We start from the raw sequence: 25,102 nt of genomic DNA, 5'->3' as shown, positions 1-25,102 counted from the left end.
GAACAAATAAATAAAAAACAACTATCCATCCAGCAACCAGAGAAAGCCATAATCAATGGTATGGGTTTATCTTTCCTAATAATTAGACTCTTTCATGGGGTTATTAACCAATTAAAAAAATCTACTTTTGTCTGAGATTGTTAAGGAAGATAATTTCTTGAACCAAATTATTCTTTCACTTGACTACTTTGATTAAGGAAGAGAAAATAAATAATAATCGCAATGATTCTTTTATTTTATTTTCTAGCGTTGTTGGCTGTGGACTGCAATTACCATGTCTGACTCGGTAATTCTTCTCAGCATGAAGAAATCTGGAGAGGACAATCATGGTTTTGAGTCAGACAGATCATGTAAGTGGCCTTTTTCTCTTACTGTCTCTTGTACAAAGAGAGGTGAGAACAAAAGTGGAACAAGCTAGTGAAGGTTTAAGGAGAAGAGAAAAATCAATGGCAATAAGTAGAACTGTTACTGGATGGTCTTCTAACATACTCTAGGTGTTTCTCCCTAGAATCCATCTAATGGAATGGCTGAGAGTGCTAGGTAAGAATGCACAAATCCTGGGTGAGTGAAAGCATCTCACCTATAAATATCTCTTCCCTGGGTAGAGTAGGGTTGTTCTAGCATTGGCTATTATTATTACCTTTATTCGTATATTGTTATAATTGATTATAGTAGTAAATGTTTAGTGAGTGCTGCTCCCTGAGAGGAACAGTACAAAGACTGCTGGCCAGAGTGAGGTAATGTGTGTAGCACTAGTACATGGTGTGTAGTGAGGGCAGATGATTCTAAGCTATTATTATTTTTTTTAAATCCTATGATTTTACATTTTATAGAAGAGGAAACAGAGAGTTGGATACATTTTTGAAAACTTGGCAAAGATTGTGTGACTAATAATTAATGGAGCTGTAATCGTAATCTGGTTCTGATTCCCAAACCTAGGAGGTTAATCTCTATCTACACTGTAATGCTTCTTTACTCTTAATGAAATGAAATGACGTGAAATTTAAATGCCAGGGGAACCAGGATGTGCTGTCCTATGACAATGGTTGGCATTAGCACCTCGGGTTCCTTTTCTTGTGGTTTCCCTACACTCAGGACCCTGAGCTCCCACTTTCACCTCCTCCCCTCCATATACTCTGACCTATGCTGGGGAAAATAGTATGTGACTCAATCCTATGGCTTCTACTGGCATGGGGGTGTCAATGACATCTTATCGTTTAGTTGATTTGTGGTCCACATTTTAAGTAGACAAATTCTGATGTTTATGAAGAACCAAACAAGAAATAAATATTCATTTTATTTGGTAGTTCAAAAAATCAGACTTTCTTTAGCTAATTTAGAAATATTGGTCTTTAGTTGACATCCAGAAGGTAAAAAGATTTCATTTTCTGGAGAAAAGTCAAGAAATGTAGTCAAGGCAGCAGTCCTGAATGTGAAAAAATGTCTTCTATAATATGGAGAGAGAGAGAGAGAGAGAGAGAGAGAGAGAAAGATGAAAAAGCAAATAATTATTTTGCATTGTTCCATGAATAAAAGTAATTATAGAAATGTTTTTCCAGAGTAAAATTGTTAATGACTATGTTTCATTTTGTCATTATTATTAACTGCTTTATGTATTGTTTTTATCCTGACAGATGACAATGATAAGAAACCAAAGTAAGTGACTACTCAACAATGCATCACATCTTCAAAATAATTTCCTAGTATTCCCATAAAAGGCACAAAGCAGAAACAATATTTTTACACACATTGCACTGCCTACAAAATGGTATATATAATCCATTATTTTTCTCTTTTAAACATTACTATAATTTGATTTCAAAAACCTTTGGGAATATTCCTTCTGGATTAGGTCCAAATCTCCCCTGTATGTCCAGGAACACCACAGAATTTCTGACCTAAATGAGCAGAGGAAAAATTGGACAAGTATGATTTCATGGGTACAGAGAAGAAAGCCCAAATTCTTCCCAAAAGCAAATAGTAGAAGCCTAAAATGTAATTATTAGATGTTTCTCTTTAAGAGTTTAAATTCTCTTATAAACAAATGCCACTTAATCATACTCAGCATGAGGGCAGGATTAGAGGAATCTAATTTAGAAAACAAGAAGGTACCAGCTAAGTTTCTGAAATAGAAGTGGTGGAAAGGGAGAGGTTGAAGGTATTTAAGACATTTTAAGTAATTCATGGCAGCGGGAGGTGGTAGGTGTGGTAACATTAGCTTTGGACTTGGAATGGTAGGGTCAGCTGGGCGCAGAAGAACCGTTCTTTCTCACTGGGTGGGAAAGAGATGGAAAAGGGCATGGATGCAGATGAATGAGCTGCAATGAGGGTGAGCAGGGAAGCTGAGTGAGTGCTTTGGTTTTTAGAGGATATGAACCTTTCTCCTGATAAGTGTGGTAACGTAGGATGAGAAGATGACAGTGAAAATTTGATAAAGCTGCTGAGGGGAATGGGAACAATCTGTAGAGGGATGAAGTACAGTGCTGTGGGTTGAGCTGAGGCTGGAGACCATACTCATTCATTCATTTCACAAATATTAATTGAGGGCCTACTGGGCTTATGTGCTGAGGATATAGAAAAGAACAAAGTAGGCAAAAATCTCTGTCCTTGAGGATCTCACATGCCCTTGAAGAGCTCCCTCCCTTAGTGAGGGATACATAATAAACACTATAAATAAATAAAATATATAGCCTGGGAGCTAGTGATAATTTATCACTCCCTTTCTAAGAAGAAACAAGTAAACATGGAAATGGACATTTGAAATGGTGTAGGGGAGAGTTGAAATTTTAAAGACTTTGGCCATGGAAGATTCCATTGAGAAGGTGACTTTGGAGAGAAGGTATGAAGGAGGTGAGGGAGTTGGCCATGCAGATATCTGAAGAAGGAGCATTTTGGTGAGAGGAAGTAGCAAGTGCAAACACCCAGAGGTGGGAACAAATTTGGCATGGACAAAAGTCAGCAAAGAGGCCAGGTGGCTTGGGTGGTGAAAATTGGAGTGAAGTAGGAGAAAACAAGGTCAGAGAGTTAACTGGCCAGACCACGGAGGGCTGTGGATGTGTCAGCAAGGATCTGTGATTCTACTCTGAGCTGGAGGGGAAGCTTAGGGCAGCCAAGTGCTAAGCACAGCATGTGCAGCACCTTTCAGATGGTGGAGAGTTTGTCTCTAGCAGGTCCAGCAGCCTGGCTTCAGGAGAAGGAGGAACAGCTGGCTGACTGCAGAGATGGGGTTTCCAAGGATGGATTTGGGGAAAAGGATTGAGGATGATGGTGAAAGTGTGGTCCAAATGGCCAGCAGTGGGACCTAGGATGCCTGAGTAAGGAAACAGCATCTTGATGGGGTTTAGCGATTGTAAGTAAATGGAGAATTTAAAGGACTGCGGGTCTCAACTGAGATGACAAATAGGTATGGAAGGAGGAAGGAAGTGAGAAAACAAGATGCATGCTCAGTCCCAAAGAGCTGATAGAGTAGACTAGTTCCTGGTGAAAACAAGACCTGGGGTATATTCATGAATGGATGACTCAGGTGAAGTGGAGATCCCTGGAGTTGAAAAGTTCAAGAATGGGTTGAGTACAATTTTATGAGCAATAAAATGAATAAGAAATAATAAGTTGGGACTTCCCTGGTGGCACAGTGGTTAAGAATCCACCTGCCAATGCAGGGGACATGGGTTCAAGCCCTGGTCCGGGAAGATCCCAAATGCCGCGGAGCAACTAAGCCCGTGCGCCACAACTGCTGAACCTGCGCTCCAGAGCCTGCAAGCCACAACTACTGAGCCCGCATGCCTAGAGCCCGTGCTCCACAACAAGAGAAGCCATCACAAGGAGAAGCCTGCACACTGCAAGGAAGAGTAGCCCCCGCTCGATGCAACTAGAGGAAGCCCGCGCGCCGCAACAAAGACCCAATACAGCCAAAAATAAATAAATAAAATAAATTTAAAAAAAAAAGAAATAATAAGTAAATATGATTTTATGGGAAGTAGGGGAGTTTTTTGGAATTTTTTATCATATCAACACTATTTTGTCATATCAACACTAATTTTTTATCATATCAACAATTTTTTATCATATCAACACTATGTAAAAATTTTAAGTGTGAGAAAGAAGCTATAAATCAGATAATCCAACCACCTCAACTTATAAGGAAATGTAGGTAGAAAGAGGCCGAGGTTCAAAGCTGAGGTCCAATAGTTATTTGCTACTGTAACTGGGAGTACAGAGTACTTTTAATTTTCTCTCAGCACCTCTCAGAAAGACCTCAGTGAATCTCTACTGAACAAGAGATACAGCTATACTGAAATCTCTAGAAGAGGTAAATCTGAAAGTAATAGCCAGTTTAAAAAAATTTTTTTATTTTATACTGGCGTATAGTTGATTAACAATGCTGTGCTAGTTTCACAGCAAAGTGATTCAGCTATACATATACATGTATCTATTCCTTTTCAAATTCTTTTCCCATTTGGGCCATTACAGAATATTGAGCAGAGTCCCCTGTGCTATACAGTAGGTCCTTGTTGGTTAGTTTTTGTTTTAGTTTTTTTAAAAATAAATTTATTTATTTATTTTTGGCTGTGTTGGGTCTTCGTTGTGATGTGCAGGGTTCTCATTGCGGTGGCTTCTCTTGTGGCGGAGCACGGGCTCTCGGCTCACGGGCTTCAGTAGTTGTGGCTCAAAGGCTCTAGAGCGCAGGCTCAGTAGTTGTGGCGCACAGGCTTAGTTGCTCCGCGGCATGTGGGATCTTCCCGGACCAGGGCTCAAACCCGTGTCTCCTGCATTGGCAGGCGGATTCTTAACCACTGCGCCACCAGGGAAGCCCCCTGGTTAGTTTTTAAGATACCAGTTTTGGAAAGAATTTTGCAGCCAGTGAGGGCTTTCTTTCTTACTAAAGAATGACTCATAAAATCACCATCTAGGGAGAATTTCTCATTGTTTTGGAAAGGACGGTCTGTAAACCCCTGTGTTTTTCCTCCTCAGGTTAGAAGATAAGAAGAAGAAAGGTGGCAGCAGTCAAGTTGGCTTCTTTCAATTGGTAATAAAACTGTGCTGATTTATGGCACAGGTTTTGCCACTGTGAATTGTTCAGGTGGCGGAGGAAATGTTGTAGTCACATTGGCAAGTTTTTTAACTACGATGATCACTTTTTCAGTCGTAAACTGTCTACGTGATAACATGTTAAATAGCAGTTAGAAATTTATTGCTGATTAAACACACAAATTCTATCTGGTAGATCATAAAAGTGTTCTAGAAGATAATCACTAAGCCCCTAATTATCATTTTAGTAAGGAAAATTATCATGGTAATCATGTCATGTATACTTATTCTTATGACGTCTTTAGAAATTCCATAGTGTAGGTATTTTTCTCAAATTTTCAGAGTGGAGGCATTTCTGGGCACAAATAGGCACTCTTCATTGTCAATATCAGTTCTGGGAGCCAATTTATACAGTTGCTGAATAACCCACACAGAATATCTACATGGCAATATCATCTGTGCCAGTGATTGTTTCCCCCTTAAGCTGGGAATGAATATCTAAGAACTAAAGTCAGCTCCTGAGATAAAGAGAATGAATTAAGAGACTAGGAAAGAGATAACATGAACTAACAATGTAAGAGTCTAATGATTTAGATAATCGATGTACCATTTATTTCAATATTAGTGAGAACTCTGCCTTTCAATTAAGATGATTCCCTTAGACTTGGTGTTGAATACTATTTATCAGAATCTAGTAACTAAAATTAAATAGTCCTCCTACCTCTCCTGCTTTTCACCCATAGATGATCTCTGAATCCTTTGTTTTTCAAGTTTCGATTTTCTTCAAAGACTGACATTTGGCTGATGTTTGTGGGAAGTTTATGTGCATTTCTCCATGGAGTAGCCTATCCAGGCGTACTACTGATTTTTGGCACAATGACAGATGTTTCTATTGAGTATGACATGGAATTACAAGAACTCAAGATCCCTGGAAAAGCATGTGTGAATAACACGATAGTATGGACCAACGGCTCCCTCTACCAGAACGTGACAAATGGAACGCGCTGTGGGTAGGCTGCTATTTTTTACTTTTCACTTTTTTGGCTTGTATCTTAGATTGTAATTCAAAATGTGTGAAGAGAATCTTATGGACTGAGCTGGAGTGGTGTCTAACACAGAGCAAAAAGAAACATAAATTTACCCGTATTTCTATAAATTACTCTGCCCTGAAGTTCTTCCTGTCCTACCGGGTTTTTAAAGCTTAACAACAACAACAGCAAAACACAGAACTGGAAATTGCTCATTAAATACATCACCCAAATGTCACCACTTTGTAGGCCACAGGCTTGAGGATGACACTACCAATACTTGATGCAGTTGGAGGATGACCCATGAATTTTACTTGAGTCATTGTCATGTCTCATATCCAAGACTTCCTTTTCCCTCTTTCCTGTTTCCTCCTCCCTCCCTCCCTCCCTCCCTCTCTCCCTCTCTCCTTTCTTCCTTCCTTCCTTTCTTTCTTTTCTTTCTTTCTTTCTTTCTTTCTTTCTTTCTTTCTTTCTTCCTTCCTTCCTTTCTTCCTTTCTTCCTTCCTTCCTTCCTTTCTTCTTTCTTTCTTTCCTTCTTTCTTTTCTTTCTTTCTTTCTTTCTTTCTTTCTTTCTTTCTTTCTTTCTTTCTTTCTTTCTTTCTTTCTTTCTTTCTTTCTTTCTTTCTTCCTCTCCTCCCTCCTGTTCCCCAGCTGCTGTGGCCATGGCTGATGACCCACTTGATCCCCAGCCTTCTCTCTACAATGGGAATTTCATCATTCCTGTGCTCTAGGACTTGGAATAGGGGCCGCTGGTCTCAGTTAACAGTTGAGTTTCTGTGGAAGAGTGATGTGGTGCTATGAATAGAAGACAGCCATGTGGAATTAACCAGAGCTCACCATGCTCCTGTTCTGTCTGTGATAAGCCCGACAGGCTGCCTTGTAATCAGTGAGTCTGTAGTGTACACAGAGTTGACTCACTGTCATAGCATGGACTTTGCAGCCTGCCTCATGCTGCCTCAGGGCCAGAACAAGCTCATTTGCACGTATGAACCCACTCAGGTTCAAGAACCAAGGGCAGGGCACATCCTAGCTAGAAAGACACTTGGGATGGCACCCCCAAGTGAATTCATATTTTTCTCCTTCATTTAAAAATTTTTCTACAGACTTGATTCCAGATTATGACAAATCCTTCTAAATCACTGATGTTCTTCCATAATATTATTTGTTGTTAGCATCTTTCCTTCATCTACTAATTTAACCAAAATTTTTGGAACACTAATTATGTACCAGGAAAATGTGTAAGCATCATGGATACAGTGGTACCTTATGAATCATGGTCCTTGTCTTTGTGGAGCTTGGGTCTAGTTGGTGAGACCATAATGAAATCAATGACCATGCAAATAAGTATGTAGTTATAACCTGGTTAGCACTTGACAGGAAAGTACAGAATAACATACAATGTGCAGAATTAGCCTTAACAAATAATAAGCCTACTCATAAGATATAAATTTCCAATGTCTAAATATGTATATTTCTCTTCTAAATTTGGAAGTAACACTCAGAACAATTTGCATAGAAGAGAGACTGTCTTCAATGACAGTATTTTTTTTTTTTGGCTGTACCACATGGCTTGCAGGATCTTAGTTCCCCAACCAGAGATTGAATCTGAGCCCTCAGCAGTGAAAGCATGGAGTTCTAACCAATGGACAGCCAGGGAATTCCCAATGACAGTCTTTTAAGTCTTTCATTTATGTTGGAGAACAGAATTGAACTGATTTTTACAGAGTGGTATGACTACAAAATGTAAGCTAATCCGTTTTCCCCCTTTGAAAAAAATCCATTCAGACTTATGTATGATGTAAATTGACCCCAGTCATTAATAATGCATGAAGATAAATTCTTCAAGGGAAAATCCCTGAAAGTATATCCTGTTATGTCTTAAAAATTGGAAATAAATGTTAGAGGGACCAAAATTTGAGACATATTTTGTCTCAAATGCTCATAAATATTTATTAGATGAACTAAAGAATGAATCTGCCTTTAACATCTGCATCACTGGCATCCATTAGAAAGGAATTCACCATGGCTACCCATTACTTTATTCATTTTTACTGGGTCCTATACTAGAGGGTGAGCAAATAATTCAGAACAAATAGGGGCTTTCAGAAATTCCTTGGCTTTGGCTGAATTCACATGATACCAAACATGTAAATAGATATTTGATTGTGTAGACCACACCTTTCTCAGGCCTTTCCTTTACCAGGAACTCCATTGATAAGTTAAATATTTTAATTGTGGGTTATTATGGTCATTGACATGAATACAGTTTGTTGCACTTCTGAATAAATGTTTAGCTTTCATGTGGTAAGATCACTGTGAAAATGGACTTGGGTGGGACAGAAGAGAGGGAGGGGACATTTTCTTACCTGTAGGTAGTAAACATGCCTCCAAAATTACCCAACTCTTTCACAACTTTCTTTCTTGGAAAAAGTATATCATTAAAAGTACAATGTCTCCACTTATTATAATTGGTGTGTTAGTCTCGTACTATACAAAGCAACTCAATGATTTTATCAACATAAGCATGCATGTATAATGTAGGAGCTGGATTTTCTCTTTCATTGTATCGGTTTCCACATATCAATTGTAATCCATTGGATGGAATTTTAGGCTGGAGCCTTCCAAATGGCTCTCGGTGAATAAGGCTAAAAAGGATTACAGAACGTTAGGCCTCCTGATTAGCTTCTCAGAATTTATTTGCTCAGAATAGTCAAATAATAAGGTAACAGAATGAAAGAAGAAGAAAGAAGGAAATATCACAATGCAGTTTACTTTTCTTTCTTTTTTTAATTTTATTTTTAATTTTTGGCTGTGTTGGGTCTTTGTTGCTGCACGTGGGCTTTCTCTAGTTGCAGCAAGCGGGGGCTACTCTTCGTTGCAGTGCGCGGGCTTCTCATTGCAGTGGCTTCTCTTGTTGCAGAGCATGGGCTCTAGGCACGTGGGCTTCAGTAGTTGTGGCACATGGGCTCAGTAGTTGTGGAACACGAGCTCTAGAGCACAGGCTCAGTAGTTATGGTGCACGGGCTTAGTTGTTCCATGGCATGTGGGATCTTCCTGGGCCAGGGCTCGAACCCGTGTGCCCTCCATTGGCAGGTGGATTCTTAACTACTGCGCCACCAGGGAAGCCCCATACTTTTCTTTTCTTTTATCCAATTACAGTGTAGAAACTCAAATGGAGGCTACAAAGTCTTGTAACTTAATTGTGGAAGTGGCATACTATCATTTCTGCCATTTTCTGTTGGTCACACAGACCAGCCCTGGTATACTTTTGGTGAGGATTACACAAGAGTGTGAATATCAGGAGACAAAAACAATCAAGGGCTCCTTGGAGGCTCACTACCACAGCCATTGGGAAGTTTGTGTCCTTACCTGCCCCACATATGGATGCATCGATGCAAAAATCTAAGTCTGTACTTTCTCTTGGATTTCAGTCTATTTTCTTAGCAATGTACATTTAGCTTGTGCACTCAAGTACTATTTTGAAGTTAGACACTTTAAGACAATGTACTTTGAAAAACAGCTTTATTGAGATACAATTCACATACCATAAAATTCACCCACTTAAAGTATAAAACTCAATAGTTTTTAGTATATTCATAGAGCTGTGCATTCATCACCACAATCAATTTTAGAACATTTTTATTGGCACACAGCCCCCCTACCCCATATCCCTTAAATTTCACTCCCCAATTCTCCATCCCCCCTCAGCCCTAGACAACCACTAATCTATTTTCTGTCTCTGTAGATTTGCCTATTTTGGACATTTCATGTAAATGGAATCATATAATATGTGGTCCTTTGTGACTAGCTTCTTTAACTTAGCCTAATGTTTTCAAGGTTCATCCACGTTGTAGCGTGAATCATACTTCATTTCTTTTTATTGATGAATAATATTTCATTGTATGGATATAATACATTTATAGCGTGGATATATTGAGTGGATTTATCCATTCATCAGTTGATGGACATTTGAGTTGCTTCCTCTTTTTGATTATTACAAATGATGCAGCTATGAACATTTATGTACAAGGTTTCCTGTGGATATATGTTTTCAATTCTCTTGAGTATATACCTAGGAGTGGAATTTCTGGGTCATATGATAAATAAATGTTTAACCATTTGCAGAACTTCCAGACTGTTTTTCAAAGTGGCTGTACCATTTTACATTCCCACTAACATGTGTGAGGCTTCCAATTTCTTCACATTCTTACCAATACTTGTTAGTATCTATATATTTTTAAATTAATTAATTAATTAATTAATTTTTGATTGCGTTGGGTCTTCGTTACTGCGTGCGGGCTTTCTCTAGTTGTGTTGAGCAGGGGGCTACTCTTCGTTGCGGTGCGCAGGCTTCTCATTGTGGTGGCTTCTCTTGTTGCGGAGCACGAGCTCTAGGCACGTGGGCTCAGTAGTTGTGGCTCGTAGGCTCTAGAGCGCAGGCTCAGTAGTTGTGGTGCATGGGCTTAGTTGCTCCACGGCATGTGAGATCTTCCCGGACCAGGGCTCAAACCCGTGCACCCTGCACTGGCAGGCGGATTCTTAACCACTGTGCCACCAGGGAAGCCCCAGTATCTATATTTTGACTGTAGCTCCAGTAGGCTGAATAATGGCCCCCAAAGATATGTAGGATATCCCTGGAATCTGCAAATGTTACCTTGCATGGAAAAAAGAGTCTATGCAGATGTGATTAACTTAAAGATCTTGGGTTTCGGGAGATTATACTGGATTACCCAGGTGGGGCCTAAATGCAATCACTAGTATTTCTTAAAGGGACAGTTACTAAAAAGAGGCAGAGGGAGATTTGACTATAGAGAGAAAAATAGAGGCAAGGTGACTATCAAGGAGGAGACTGAAGTGATGTCTCAAGCTCAGGAATGCCAGTAGCTACCAGAAGCTGGAAGAGGGAAGAAACAAATTCTTCCCTAGAGCCTTTAGAGAAAGTACAACCCCGTCAGCACCTGAATTTCAACCCAATGAAGCTGATTCCAGGCTTCTGGCCTCCAGAAATGTGAGAAAGATGGAAGTATGTGTATATATCAAAGGGCAACAAGAGGAATCTTTGAATGATGAGAATATTCTGCTCTTCATTGTATTGATGTCAACATTCTGGTTGTGATATTGTCCTATAGTTTTGCAAGATGTTACCATTGGGGGAAAACTAGATAAAGGGCATATATAATCTCTCTGTAATATTTCTCACAATTGCATTAGCCATTCTGGCAATATGCTACCTTAGTGTGTGGGTATTCTATAAAGCAACTTTACCCAGTGATAAACCATTTGTCCATAGGTCAATGTCCCATGCATTAATGAACATGCACCTTTCAACATTTTGGAAGTAGGATATGGACACATTTCTGCCAGTTTAGGTTGACACTGATATTCACTCTAAGGTGTCAATGCTACTGGGTCTACAGGGCATCAGAACCATTGAAAGGAGTGCTCCTGGTGAGGCAATGCACCTTGTCAGAAAGACCTCATATCGTTGTAAAATATCTTTTACCTTTTCCCTCTAATTGTCATTTCTCTCCCCTCTTCTCTCTTCAACAAATGCGTCAGGGGAATCTTAATGTATCCAAGTAGGCATGTATCAATTTTGTTTTGTTTTTCTTTTTGTTGAAAAGAAAGACAGCCTGTGGTCCAAATCACCTGTAAACTTTACAGAATCCTTTCTAGGATTTTATAATCACAGGAGCTTTCCACCATGCAGATGATGAAGTCTGATGTGCAGTCAAAGGAACCAAGTTGACGTCCCCTTTTCCTTCCTATCAGTTTTTCTGATAGGTTTGCTCTGTTGTCCCAGAAATATTCCCAAGTAGTCTTTAAAACTCTAATGATTCTAATGACTTCTTCCCAGAATCAAATAGAAGTGAGTTAACCATTCATCTCTGGGGTGCCTCAGGAGTGAAAACAATCACAAAGTAGACATGTCCTATCCACAACCCCCGACAGTGATGTAATGCTCCTGAACTTTGCTCCAGTAAATCCCACAGCTGGGTCAGTGCTCAGAGCTCTTAGTCGAGTACATTCATTCATGACTGGCAGCTGAGTTTTTCATGACAGGCACTCTCACCTCTGCTTACAGTGTCTGTAGAATAAATGCACCGCAGGGAATCTAAGTAAAACTTTTTGACAAATACTCATACTTATCTGTTTTTGGACACCCAAATTTTATTTCACAAACAGAAAACCAAGAGTATGCACTCATTTATTTATTTAAAAAAATTTTTATTGGAGTATAGTTGCTTTACAATGTTGTGTCAGTTTCTACTGTACAGCAAAGTGAATCAGATATACGTATACGTATATTCCCTCTTTTTAGGATTTCCGTCCCATTTAGGTCACCACAGAGCATTGAGTGGAGTTCCCTGTGCTATACAGTAGGTTCTCATTAGTTATCTATTTTATACATAGTATCAATAGCATATATATTATGCATTCATTTATACATTAGAAGTCTTAACTCATAAATACTGCATTATATGCTCTATACAAAGATACTTAGCTTTTGTAAGGGCCTCTGATCATGGATACTTGTATACAAGTTTATGACTTTCTAGATCTTTTTCATTCTCCAGGTTCCCTTAAATCATCATGAAAGACTCGGAATGTGGTGAACACAGACATATTAGCTGGTTTGGAGATTGTCAGAGGGGTTGACCAAGGCAGTTGTATCATTAGTATTTTGCAAGTGAAAGAAAAGTCAAGAAACATTCACTGAGTACCTACTTAATGTGTAAGGTATTGTACCAGGCTTCGGGAGTGAGAGCAAGCAGCTTACCTAGTCTTTGCTGTCAAGTAGCTTGCAATTTACTAGCAAGAGAAACATGAATATACTCGATATAAATATATTCAATGAAAATATTGAATAATAGTGCAAGATGGCAATAAAATCTGCCATGGAATAATAGTTTGTTCTGAATTAAATAAATTATACTTAAATACTTGGTCTGAGTTCAGTAGAGGGAGAGAACAATTCAAGCTTGGGTCACAAAAGGAAGGCCTGATAGAAAGCAGAAAGCTGGTAGACTGAGAGCATCTAGGCTAAAGATGCTATTTTCTGATTCTCTAAAGAAATGGACATCATCTAGCTTATCCCTGAGGATCGGGTATATCAACAACCAATATGTTAATTTTTTAATGATAAAATTTCTTATTTCCCGAAAGCGATTTCAGAATCATTTTTTCTCCCCTCCCTGCCTCTGCCAGTTCCAAACCCTGTGTTGCAGTGTGATAGTTGTAATGGGAAAATACTGTGCAGTTTTCTTGCTTTCCCACAAGATCTTTGACTTCAGCCTTAGAAATTGTCCTGGGGAGCGAGGATTCCTGGGCTGTGGTCAGCACAAAGACTGGGTTAATAAAGTGTTTTTCTCTCTCTATGGGAAGATGACACACACATTTCTCCTAGTGTTACTCTGAGAGGAAGGAGTTGAAAAACTGGCTTAAGATTACTGGACGGGTAACAGTAAGCCTCCTGATTTACAGCACACATCTCTCTACCTGTGCCTTTTCAGACACTTGTCTGGCTTTTTAGAACATTTCTCTAACTGTGATTGCGCTATCACTAATGATAAGCATGAGTGAAAGGGGCCTCAGTGGACAGAGCTCTGGGCTGCCATCTAGGGTCCCCTGTCTTCCAACAAATGCCCATTAATTATTTCACAACCCTCGCATCTCTGCCTGTAAAAATGAAGGAGATAGGCATCTTTGCTATGATGGATACCGTGAGGTCTGTTTGGGGATTTGGATCGATTGTAATTCTACACAGGTAAAACGCCTTACCCATATTTAATAGAAACATACAATATGTATATCTTAAATTCCTCTGTACTCACAAATGCAATCTTTGTTAGCTAGATCCTACCTGTGAGTCTTACCATTTTTTCCCTCTTTTGAAGGTTTCTGGACATTGAAAGTGAAATGATCAAGTTTGCCAGTTACTATGCTGGCATCGCTGTCGCGGTACTTGTCACAGGATATATTCAAGTTAGTGACGCCTCCATTTTATTTATAGATCAGTAGCTGGGTTCAAAGACGTGACAATGAAATGCAAAGTGTGTTCTTTAAAGCTATTCAGAAGTCCCAAGGACTACAGCTTTATTTCAGGCAGACAACAGACGGTGGGGAAGGATTCTTTCTCTCAGTTGGGGAGGAGCGCTTGTCCAGAGAAATGGAGAATAGACTTTTAGCTTCAGTGTCTTGTTCTCCCCTGCCCTCCCTGCTTCATCCTCTCGTCTAAACTCAGAAATAGACAGTTGTGGGTGTGTTCGTACAGGGAGAGCGAGTACGAACCTTCTTCGTACCTGGAAAAAGCTGGGAGTGGGGAGTTGGAGGAAAGCAAACTTGACTTTCTTTTTCTCTGTTTTTGCTAAAGTCACACCAAAATGCAGTCCAACCCAAGTTCTGTAAACTGAATCCATATTCTAGTTTTCAGTTATGGGAGGGCTTGGAGTTAACTCTTATTAAGGAAGAAAAGTATTTCATCTTTTTCCTACTAACTTAGGAAAAATAATAAATGCCCCCTACTCTCCATTCATTTAAGAATTCCAGGAAGTTAGTGTTATTTGTAAAGAGAAATGAGTCAGTTTTCACCGTTCTGGCACTGGAGTTTTAATGACAGTCTATTTTTCTTGCATGGGGGAAACTATCAGCAAGATTCCCTGCTTATGTCATAATGTTTGTCTTACTTTCTCTGAAAATCATTGTCCAACAGCTGGAAAACAATGTATGAATGCTTATTGACAGCCTTCTCAGGGGAAAAATTCATCAGAAGTGGCATGCAAAAGTAGTGATTTAAGAGCAATAATTTATTTTTGGTGTGATAAGCCTTCTTTTACACATGAGGGAAGTGAAGCTTAATAAGGTTAACTCTGCAAGTGGCCGAGCTGGATTCAAACCCAAGCCTCTGGCTTCCCTGTTTACAGTGGTTCGGCTCAGCCCCACTTTCGGCAGCAGATGTCAGAGCTCACACCTTAATTCCCAACAAGAGGCGTGCTGTGAATTACTTTTGTCCTTTTCTCAACTGTCATAGTGAAAATATTTTCTTCTGAAAAGAGAAGGAATTAATGACTATTTTTATCACAATGCTAAACATTTCTTGCTCCATTTACAGATATGTTTTTGGGTAATTGCGGCAGCTCGTCAGATACAGAAAATGAGAAAACTGTACTTTAGGAGAATAATGAGAATGGAAATAGGATGGTTCGACTGCAATTCAGTGGGAGAGCTGAATACAAGATTTTCTGAGTAAGTGGCTGGTAGGACGTTTTAATGAATGTGTGATTTTTCGCTAATGAAACACTTGTTTCCAAATTAAATAACAATTGGAAACACATTTTCAGTTCTTTTTGATGCATTTTGTCTCTTAAGTTGGGCTTTTATAGGGAGCATGGCTTTTTTCATAGGTTTCATGGCTTCATCAAAATGACTATTATTTTTTTTTAACATCTTTATTGGAGTATAATTGCTTTACAATGGTGTGTTAGTTTCTGCTTTATAACAAAGTGAATCAGTTATACATATACATATGTCCCCATATCTCTTCCCTCTTGCGTCTCCCTCCCTCCCACTCTCCCTATCCCACCCCTCTAGGTGGTCACAAAGCACCGAGCTGATCTCTCTGTGCCATGCGGCTGCTTCCCACTAGCTGTCTATTTTACGTTTGGTAGTGTATATATGTCCATGCCACTCTCTCACTTTGTCCCAGCTTACACTTCCCCCTCCCCGTATCCTCAAGTCCATTCTCTAGTAGGTCTGCATCTTTATTCCCATCTTGCCCCTAGGTTCTTCATGACGATTTTTTTTTTTCTTAGATTCCATATATATGTGTTAGCATACAGTATTTGTTTTTCTCTTTCTGACATACTTCACTCTGTATGACAGACTCTAGGTCCATCCACCTCAGTACGAATAACTCAATTTCGTTTCTTTTTATGGCTGAGTAGTATTCCATTGTATATATGTGCCACATCTTCTTTATCCATTCATCTGTTGATGGACACTTAGGTTGCTTCCATGTCCTGGCTATTGTAAATAGAGCTGCAATGAACATTTTGGTACATGACTCTTTTTGAATTATGGTTTTCTCAGGGTATATGCTCAGTAGTGGGATTGCTGGGTCGTATGGTAGTTCTACTTTTAGTTCTTTAAGGACCCTCCATACTGTTCTCCATAGTGGCTCTATCAATTTATATTGCCACCAACAGTGCAAGAGGGTTCCCATTTCTCCATACCCTCTCTAGCATTTATTGTTTGTAGGTATTTTCATGATGGCCATTCTGACTGCTGTGAGATGATATCTCATTGTAGTTTTGATTTGCATTTCTCTAATGATTAATGATGTTGAGCATTCTTTCATGTGTTTGTTGGCAATCTGTATATCTTCTTTGGAGAAATGTCTCTTTATATCTTCTGCCCATTTTTGGATTGGGTTGTTTGTTTGTTTGTTTGTTTGTTTTAAGAAATTCACGTTCTTATTTATTTATTTTATTGATTGATTGATTGATTGCTGTGTTGGGTCTTCGTTTCTGTGCGAGGGCTTTCTCTAGTTGTGGCAAGCGGGGACCACTCTTCATCGCGGTGCGCGGGCCTCTCACTATCGCGGCCTCTCTTGTTGCGGAGCACAGGCTCCAGATGCGCAGGCTCAGTAATTGTGGCTCACGGGCCCAGCTGCTCCGTGGCATGTGGGATCCTCCCAGACCAGGGCTTGAACCCGTGTCCCCTGCATTGGCAGGCAGATTCTCAACCACTGCGCCACCAGGGAAGCCCATGGGTTGTTTGTTTTTTGATATTGAGCTGCATGAGCTGCTTGTAAATTTTGGAGATGAATCCTTTGTCAGTTGCTTCATTTGCAAATATTTTCTCCCATTCTGAGGGTTGTCTTTTCGTCTTGTTTATGGTTTTCTTTGCTGTGCAAAAGCTTTTAAGTTTCATTAGGTCCCATTTGTTTATTTTTGTTTTTATTTCCATTTCTCTAGGAGGTGGCTCAAAAACGATCTTGCTATAATTTATGTCAAAGAGTGTTCTGCCTATGTTTTCCTCTAAGAGTTTTATAGTGTCTGGCCTTACATTTAGGTCTTTAATCCATTTTGAGTTTATTTTTGTGTATGGTGTTAGGGAGTGTTCTAATTTCATTCTTTCACATGTAGCTGTCCAGTTTTCCCAGCACCACTTATCAAAGAGGCTGTCTTTTCTCCACTGTATATTCTTGCCTCCTTTATCAAAGATAAGGTGACCATATGTGAGTGGGTTTATCTCTGGGCTTTCTATCCTGTTCCATTGATCTATATTTCTGTTTTTGTGCCAGTACCATAGTGTCTTGATTACTGTAGCTTTGTAGTATAGTCTGAAGTCAGGGAGCCTGATTCCTCCAGCTCCATTTTTCTTTCTCAAGATTGCTTTGGCTATTTGGGGTCTTTTGTGTTTCCATACAAATTGTGAAATTTTTTATTCTAGTTCTGTGAAAAATACCAGTGGTAGTTTGATAGGGATTGCACTGAATCTGTAGATTGCTTTGGGTAGTATAGTCATTTTCACAATATTGATTCTTCCAATCCAAGAACATGGTATATCTCTCCATCTATTTGTATCATCTTTAATTTCTTTCATCAGTGTCTTACAATTTTCTGCATACAGCTCTTTTGTCTCCTTAGGTAGGTTTATTCCTAGATATTTTATTCTCTTTGTGGCAATGGTAAATGGGAGTGTTTTCATAATTTCATTTTCAGATTTTTCATCATTAGTGTATAGGAAGGCAAGAGATTTCTGTGCATTAATTTTGTATCCTGCTACTTTACCAAACTCATTGATTAGCTCTAGTAGTTTTCTGGTAGCATCTTTAGGATCCTCTATGTATAGTATCATGTCCTCTGCAAACAGTGACAGCTTTACTTCTTCTTTTCCAATTTGGACTCCTTTTATTTCTTTTTCTTCTCTGATTGCTGTGGGTAAAACTTCCAAAACTATGTTGAATAATAGTGGTGAGAGTGGGCAACCTTGTCTTGTTCCTGATCTTAGTGGAAATGGTTTCAGGTTTTCACCATTGAGGATGATGTTGGCTGTGGGTTTGTCATGTATGGCCTTTATTATGTTGAGGTAAGAAGTTCCCTCTATGCCTACTTTCTGGAGGGTTTTTATCCTAAATGGGTGTGAATTTTGTCAAAAGCTTTCTTGCATCTGTTGAGATGATCATATAGTTTTTCTCCTTCAACTTGTTAGTATGGTGTATCACATTGATTGATTTGCATATATTGAAGAATCCTTGCATTCCTGGGATAAACCCCACTTGATCATGGTGTATGATCTTTTAATGTGCTGTTAGATTCTCTTTCCTAGTATTTTGTTGAGGATTTTTGCATCTATTTTCATCAGTGATATTGGCCTGTAGTTTTCTTTTTTTGTGACATCTTTGTCTGGTTTTGGTATCAGGGTGATGGTGGTCTCGTAGAATGTGTTTGGGAGTGTTCCTCCCTCTGCTATATTTTGGAAGAGTTTGAGAAGGATAGGTGTTAGCTCTTCTCTAAATGTTTGATAGAATTCGCCTGTGAAGCCATCTGGTCCTGGGCTTTTGTTTGTTGGAAGATTTTAAATCTCAGTTTCAATTTCAGTGCTTGTGATTGGTCTGTTCATATTTTCTATTTCTTCCTGGTTCAGTCTCAGAAGGTTGTGCATTTCTAAGAATTTGTCCATTTCTTCCAGGTTGTCCATTTTATTGGCATAGAGTTGCTTGTAGTAATCTCTCATGATCCTTTGTATTTCTGTAGTGTCAGTTGTTATTTCTCCTTTTTCATTTCTAATTCTATTGATTTGAGTCTTCTCCCTTTTTCTTCTTGATGAGTCTGGCTAATGGTTTATCAATTTTGTTTATCTTCTCAAAGAACCAGCTTTTAGTTTTATTGATTTTTGCTATCATTTCCTTCATTTCTTTTTCATTTATTTCTGATCTGATCTTTATGATTTCTTTCCTTCTGCTAACTTTGGGGTTTTTTTGTTCTTCTTTCTCTAATTACTTTAGTTGTAAGGTTAGGTTGTTTATTTGAGATGTTTCTTGTTTCTTAACGTAGGATTGTATTGCTATAAACTTCCCTCATAGAGCTGCTTTTGCTCCATCCCGTAGGTTTTGGGTCGTCGCGTTTTCATTGTCACTTGTTTCTAGGTATTTTTTGATTTCCTCTTTGATTTCTTCAGTGATCTGCTGGTTATTAAGTAGTGTATTATTTAGCCTCCATGTGTTTGTGTTTTTTACAGATTTTTTCCTCTAATTGATATCTAGTCTCATAGCGTTGTGGTCAGAAAAGATACTTGATATGATTTCAATTTTCTTAAATTTACCAAGGCTTGATTTGTGACCCAAGATATGATCTATCCTGGAGAATGTTCCATGAGCACTTGAGCAGAATGTGTATTCTGTTGTTTTTGGATGGAATGTCCCATAAATATCAATTAAGTCCATCTTGTTTAATGTATCATTTAAAGCTGGGGTGTCAAAGTCCCCTACTATGATTGTGTTACTGTCGATTTCCCCTTTTATGGCTATTAGTATTTGCCTTATGTATTGAGGTGCTCCTATGTTGGGTGCATAAATATTTACAATTGTTATAACTTTTTCTTGGATTGATCCCTTGATCATTATGTAGTGTCCTTCTTTGTCTCTTGTAATAGTCTTTGTTTTAAAGTCTATTTTGTCTGATATGAGAATTGCTACTCCAGCTTTCTTTTGATTTCCATTTGCATGGAATATCTTTTTCCATCCCCTCACTTTCAGTCTGTATGTGTCCCTAGGTCTGAAGTGGGTCTCTTGTAGACAGCATATATACAGGTCTTATTTTTGTATCCATTCAGCCAATCTATGTCTTTTGGTTGGAGCATTTAATCCATTTACATTTAAGGTAATTATCGATATGTATGTTCCTATTACCATTTTCCTAATTGTTTCGGGTTTGTTATTGTAGGTCTTTTCCTTCTCTTGTGTTTCCTGCCTAGAGAAGTTCCTTTAGCATTTGTTGTAAAGCTGGTTTGGTGGTGCTGAGTTCTCTTAGCTTTTGCTTGTCTGTAAAGTTTTTAATTTCTCCATCAAATCTGAATGAGATCCTTGCTGGGTAGAGTAATCTTGGTTGTAGGTTTTTCTCCTTAATCACTTTCAATATGTCCTGCCACTCGCTTCTGGCTTGCAGTCTTTCTGCTGAAAGATCAGCTGTTCACCTTATGGGGATTCCCTTGTGTGTTATTTGTTGTTTTTCCCTTGCTGTTTTTAATACTTTTTCTTTGTATTTAATTTTTGATAGTTTGATTAATATATGCTTCTCCTTGCATTTATCCTGTATGGGACTCTCTGTGCTTCCTGGACTTGATTGACTATTTCCTTTCCCATATTGGGGAAGTTTTCAACTATAATCTCTTCAAATATTTTCTCAGTCCCTTTCTTTTTCTCTTCTTCTTCTGGGACCCCTATAATTCGAATGTTGGTGCGTTTAATATTGTCCCAGAGGTGTCTGAGACTGTTCTCAATTGTTTTCATTCTTTTTTCTTTATTCTGGTCTGAGGTAGTTATTTCCACTATTTTATCTTCTGGGTCACTTATCCATTCTTCTGCCTCAGTTATTCTGCTATTGATCCCTTCTAGAGAATTTTTAATTTCATGTATTGTGTTGTTCATGACTGTTTGTTTGCTCTTTTTTTTTTTTTAAAAGAAATTCACGTTCTTTTATTTATTTATTTATGACTGTGTTGAGTCTTCGTTTCTGTGTGAGGGCTTTCTCTAGTTGCAGCAAGTGGGGACCACTCTTCATCACGGTGCGCGGGCCTCTCACCATTGCGGCCTCTCTTGTTGCGGAGCACAGGCTCCAGACGCGCAGGCTCAGTAATTGTGGCTCACGGGCCCAGTTGCTCCGTGGCATGTGGGATCTTCCCAGACCAGGGCTCGAACCCGTGTCCCCTGCATTGGCAGGCAGATTCTCAACCACTGCGCCACCAGGGAAGCCCTTGTTTGCTCTTTAGTTCTTCTAGGTCCTTGTTAAACGTTTCTTGTATTTTCTCCATTCTATTTCCAAGATTTTGGATCATCTTTACTATCATTATTCTGAATTCTTTTTCAGGTAGACTACCTATTTCCTCTTCATTTGTTAGGTCTGGTGGGTTTTTGCCTTGCTCCTTCATCTGCTGTGTGTTTCTCTGTCTTCTCATTTTGCTTTACTTACTGTGTTTGGGGTCTCCTTTTCTCATGCTGCAGGTTTGTAGTTCCCATTGTTTTTGGTGTCTGTCCCCAGTGGGTAAGGTTGGTTTAGTGGGTTGTGTAGGTTTCCTGGTGGAGGGGACTAGTGCCTGTGTTCTGGTGGATGAGGCTGGATCTTGTCTTTCTGGTGGGCAGGTCCACGTCTGGTGGTGTGTTTTGGGGTGTCTGTGGTGTTATTATGATTTTAGGCAGCCTCTCTGCTAATGGATGGGGCTGTGTTCCTGTCTTGCTAGTTGTTTGGCATAGGGTGTCCAGCACTGTAGCTTGCTCGTCATTGAGTGGAGCTGGGTTTTGGCGTTGAGATGGAGATCTCTGGGAGATTTTTGCCATTTGATATTACGTGGAGTTGGAAAGTCTCTTGTGGACCAGCATCCTGAACTTGGCTCTCCCACCTCAGAGGCACAGACCTGACGCCTGGCTAGAGCACCAAGAGCCTGTCATCCACACGGAAAAAGAGAAAAAGGGAAAAAAAAATATATATCATTGCTCCCCAACCCACCTCCTCAATTTGGGAAGATTCATTGTTTATTCAGGTATTCCACAGATGCAGGGTACATCAAGTTGATTGTGGAGATTTAATCCGCTGCTCCTGAGGCTGCTGGGAGAAATTTCCCTTTCTCTTCTTTGTTCCCACAGCTCCCGGGGTTCAGCTTTGGATTTGGGCCTGCCTCTGCGTGTAGGTCGCCTGAGGGCATCTGTTCTTCGCTCAGACAGGACAGGCTTAAAGGAGCAGCTGCTTCGGGGACTCTGGCTCACCCAAGCCGCGGGGAGGGAGGGGTACAGAGGAGGCGGGGCGAGCCTGCGGCGGCAGAGGCCGGCGTGACGTTGCACCAGCCTGACGCGCGCCGTGCGTTCTCCCGGGGAAGTTGTCGGTGGATCACGGGACCCTGGCAGTGGCGGGCTGCACCGGCTCCTGGGAGGGGAGGTGTGGAGAGTGACCTGTGCTCGCACACAGGCTTCTTGGTGGCGGCAGCAGCAGCCTTAGCGTCTCCTGCCTGTCTCTGGGGTCCGCGCTGATAGCCGCGGCTTGCGCCGACTCTGGAGCTCCTTTAAGCGGCGCTCTGAATCCCCTCTCCTCGCGCACCAGGAAACAAAGAGGGAAGAAAAAGTCTCTTGCCTCTTCAGCTGCTACAGCTTTTCCCGGACACCCTCCCGCCCAGCTGTGGTGCACTAGCCCCTTCAGGCTGTTTTCATGCGGCCAACCCCAGTCTCCTCCCTGGGATCCGACCTCCGAAGCCCGAGCCTCGGCTCCCAGCCCCCGCCCGCCCCGGCAGGTGAGCAGACAAGCCTCTCGGGCTGGTGAGCGCTGCTCAGCGCCGATCCTCTGTGCGGGAATCTCTCCGCTTTGCCCTCCGCACCCCTGTGGCTGCGCTCTCCTCTGTGGCTCCGAAGCTTCCCCCCTCTGCCACCTGCAGTCTCCACCCGCGAAGGGGCTTCCTAGTGTGTGGAAACCTTTCCTCCTTCACAGCTCCCTCCCACGGGTGCAGGTCCCATCCCTATTCTTTTGTCTCTGTTATTTCTTTTTTCTTTTGCCCTACCCAGGTACGTGGGGAGTTTCTTGTCTTTCGGGAGGTCTGAGGTCTTCTGCCAGCGTTCAGTGGGTGTTCTGTAGGAGTTGTTCCACATGTAGATGTATTTCTGATGTATTTGTGGGGAGGAAGGTGATCTCCACGTCTTACTCTTCCGCCATCTTGAAGCTCCTCCAAAATGACTATTAAAAATTGAAAGTCGGGATACTATAATTTGGTTTGTAGGTCCTGGACTAAAATACTAGAAATGAAGTATTATAGAAGAGAGTTTAAAGGATGTAGGGTTATTTGATCTTGAAAGAAGAAATTGAGGGATGTCACAATCTATGTACCCATAAGGAAAACAATATGATTAGAAAGAATTATCTTGCTTTGTCTGTTGACATAATTTCCACATATAATGACAAAAAAAAAAAAAAATTCAAAATAGTTTGAGAAAGATTCAAACTGAAAAACTAGATTTAAATCCAGTTTACACCTAAATACTAGTTTGGGTCATTAATAGTGCCCCCCTCACCCTGCCCATAATTTTTGAATGAGCCCTGAGTAATGAGAATCATTGAATCGTGTTGAATTTAAGTTTGAGGTCCCATGAAAGACAGTTAGTGGGTAGTGTAGTGAAGATAAAAGCAGGCTGAATGTTGGGGGCCCCTAGACTCCAGCACTCATTCTGCCCTTTACTTACTTTGACCTTGAACAGATACTTAACCTTGCTAGAATACAATTGTGTAATCTCGCTGTAATGTCTAAGGTCCTTTTTTGCTATCAAGTCCTGAGCCTTGTTTGCTCCATCTGGACAAGAGATTATGGGAATGTTCACAGGAATATGAATTTAATGTAATTATAGTCAACAAATACTCTGGAGCACTTACCCTATGCAAGGCATAAAGATATACCACAGAACTCCTGATCTCAAGGAACTTTCAGCCTAGTAGGAGGGATAAAGGGTTCAAGCAAATAATCAGAGCTAACATACATTGATTGCTTACTATATGCTAGGCGCTGGTCTACATATTGGGGTGGCCAAAAAGTTCGTTCGGATTTTCCATATGTTATGTAACGAACTTTTGGGCCAACCCAATACTTTACGTGTATTAACTAATCCTCACTGCTACCGACTGAGGTAGGTTCTGTTTTTATCTGCATTTTATAGATGAGGAAACTGAGACACAGAAAGGCTAAATAACTTGCCCAAGAAGAGCTTGTGTTTAAATTCGGAGTCTGACTCCAGAGTCTGTGCTGTTGACCACAATTCTATACTGCCTATAAGCAGAAAGCAATAATTATATACACATGTATACAGATTAATTACATTGCTATGGAAACACAGGAAAGAAGATATTACTTCTCCCTGGGGGATTATATAAATTTTAATGAAATAGGTGGTATGTGAGTAGAACCTTGAGGCTGAAAAGATTTAGCAGGTATAAAGGAAAGAAGGGCTGTTTAGGACAAACCAAGGATATTAGCTTTAAGAAAGAAAGAGACAAATAAGAGGGTTTCCAAAAGTCTTTGCCCATGTTGAATGAACATCAGTCAGGAAAACTGGATTAAGGACACATTCCCTTGGCTCTGAGGGGAGAAGCTTGCTGCCCTCCCAAGCTGCAGCAAAATTTCCAAGATGTGAGAAGCTATTAAGTTTCCCAAGGGCAATGGGGTACAGAAATAGGAGTGTTTAGAAAGGAAAGATTGTACTTTCTCAGCAAGATTGAATTGAATCGACCAAATTCAGTTTTAGTGACCAAAGCCTCTCTTGTTTCTAGTGATATTAACAAAATCAATGATGCCATTGCCGACCAAATGGCCATTTTCATTCAGCGCATGACCACGAGCGTCTGTGGGTTCCTGCTGGGATTTTACCGGGGTTGGAAACTGACCTTGGTTATTATCTCTGTCAGCCCTCTCATTGGGATTGGAGCAGCCATCATTGGTCTGGTAAGAATGTCTTCTCACTTCTCTCCATGGGAAGACTTTTGCACTGAGAAACAGCCAAAAATGTGAAGCTTGATTCCCTTCTCCTGAGTACATTTAGTCAACATCATTTTGATCATTTTGATTTATTTTGTTTGATTATTACTCAGTATCAAATAACATTCCATTATTAGATTAGGGATTAATAATGTTTTAATAACACAAATATTATTGTATTAATAACAATAACAGCTACATTAATTGAATATTTACTATTTTGCCAGGCACTGTTAGGAGCCTCAAGGACATGATCTCTAATTTTACAACAATCTTATAAAGTATTAATGCCATTTTAAATATAAGAAATGGAGGCTCAG

The 25,102-nt window shown here is 40.0% G+C and overlaps 1 protein-coding gene across 3 annotated transcripts in view; it reads left to right on the top strand.

Moving 5' to 3' along the window:
* Window positions 1-274: 274 nt before the first annotated feature.
* The window catches only part of ABCB11 (ATP binding cassette subfamily B member 11), an 85,763-nt gene continuing 60,935 nt past the window's right edge, over window positions 275-25,102 (top strand). For all 3 annotated transcript variants that reach the window (XM_059928045.1, XM_059928046.1, XM_059928044.1), the window contains exons 1-7: window positions 275-350; window positions 1,635-1,656; window positions 4,972-5,026; window positions 5,800-6,038; window positions 13,955-14,042; window positions 15,169-15,302; window positions 24,578-24,749. In XM_059928045.1, the coding sequence (XP_059784028.1) occupies window positions 275-350; window positions 1,635-1,656; window positions 4,972-5,026; window positions 5,800-6,038; window positions 13,955-14,042; window positions 15,169-15,302; window positions 24,578-24,749 (786 nt within the window). The remainder of the gene's footprint in view (window positions 351-1,634; window positions 1,657-4,971; window positions 5,027-5,799; window positions 6,039-13,954; window positions 14,043-15,168; window positions 15,303-24,577; window positions 24,750-25,102) is intronic.

Source organism: Balaenoptera ricei, chromosome 7 (genome assembly GCF_028023285.1).
Source record: "Balaenoptera ricei isolate mBalRic1 chromosome 7, mBalRic1.hap2, whole genome shotgun sequence".
Lineage (NCBI taxonomy): Eukaryota > Metazoa > Chordata > Mammalia > Artiodactyla > Balaenopteridae > Balaenoptera > Balaenoptera ricei.
Note: the sequence above shows the minus strand (reverse complement) of the source record. Positions and strands in the feature narration are given on the sequence as shown.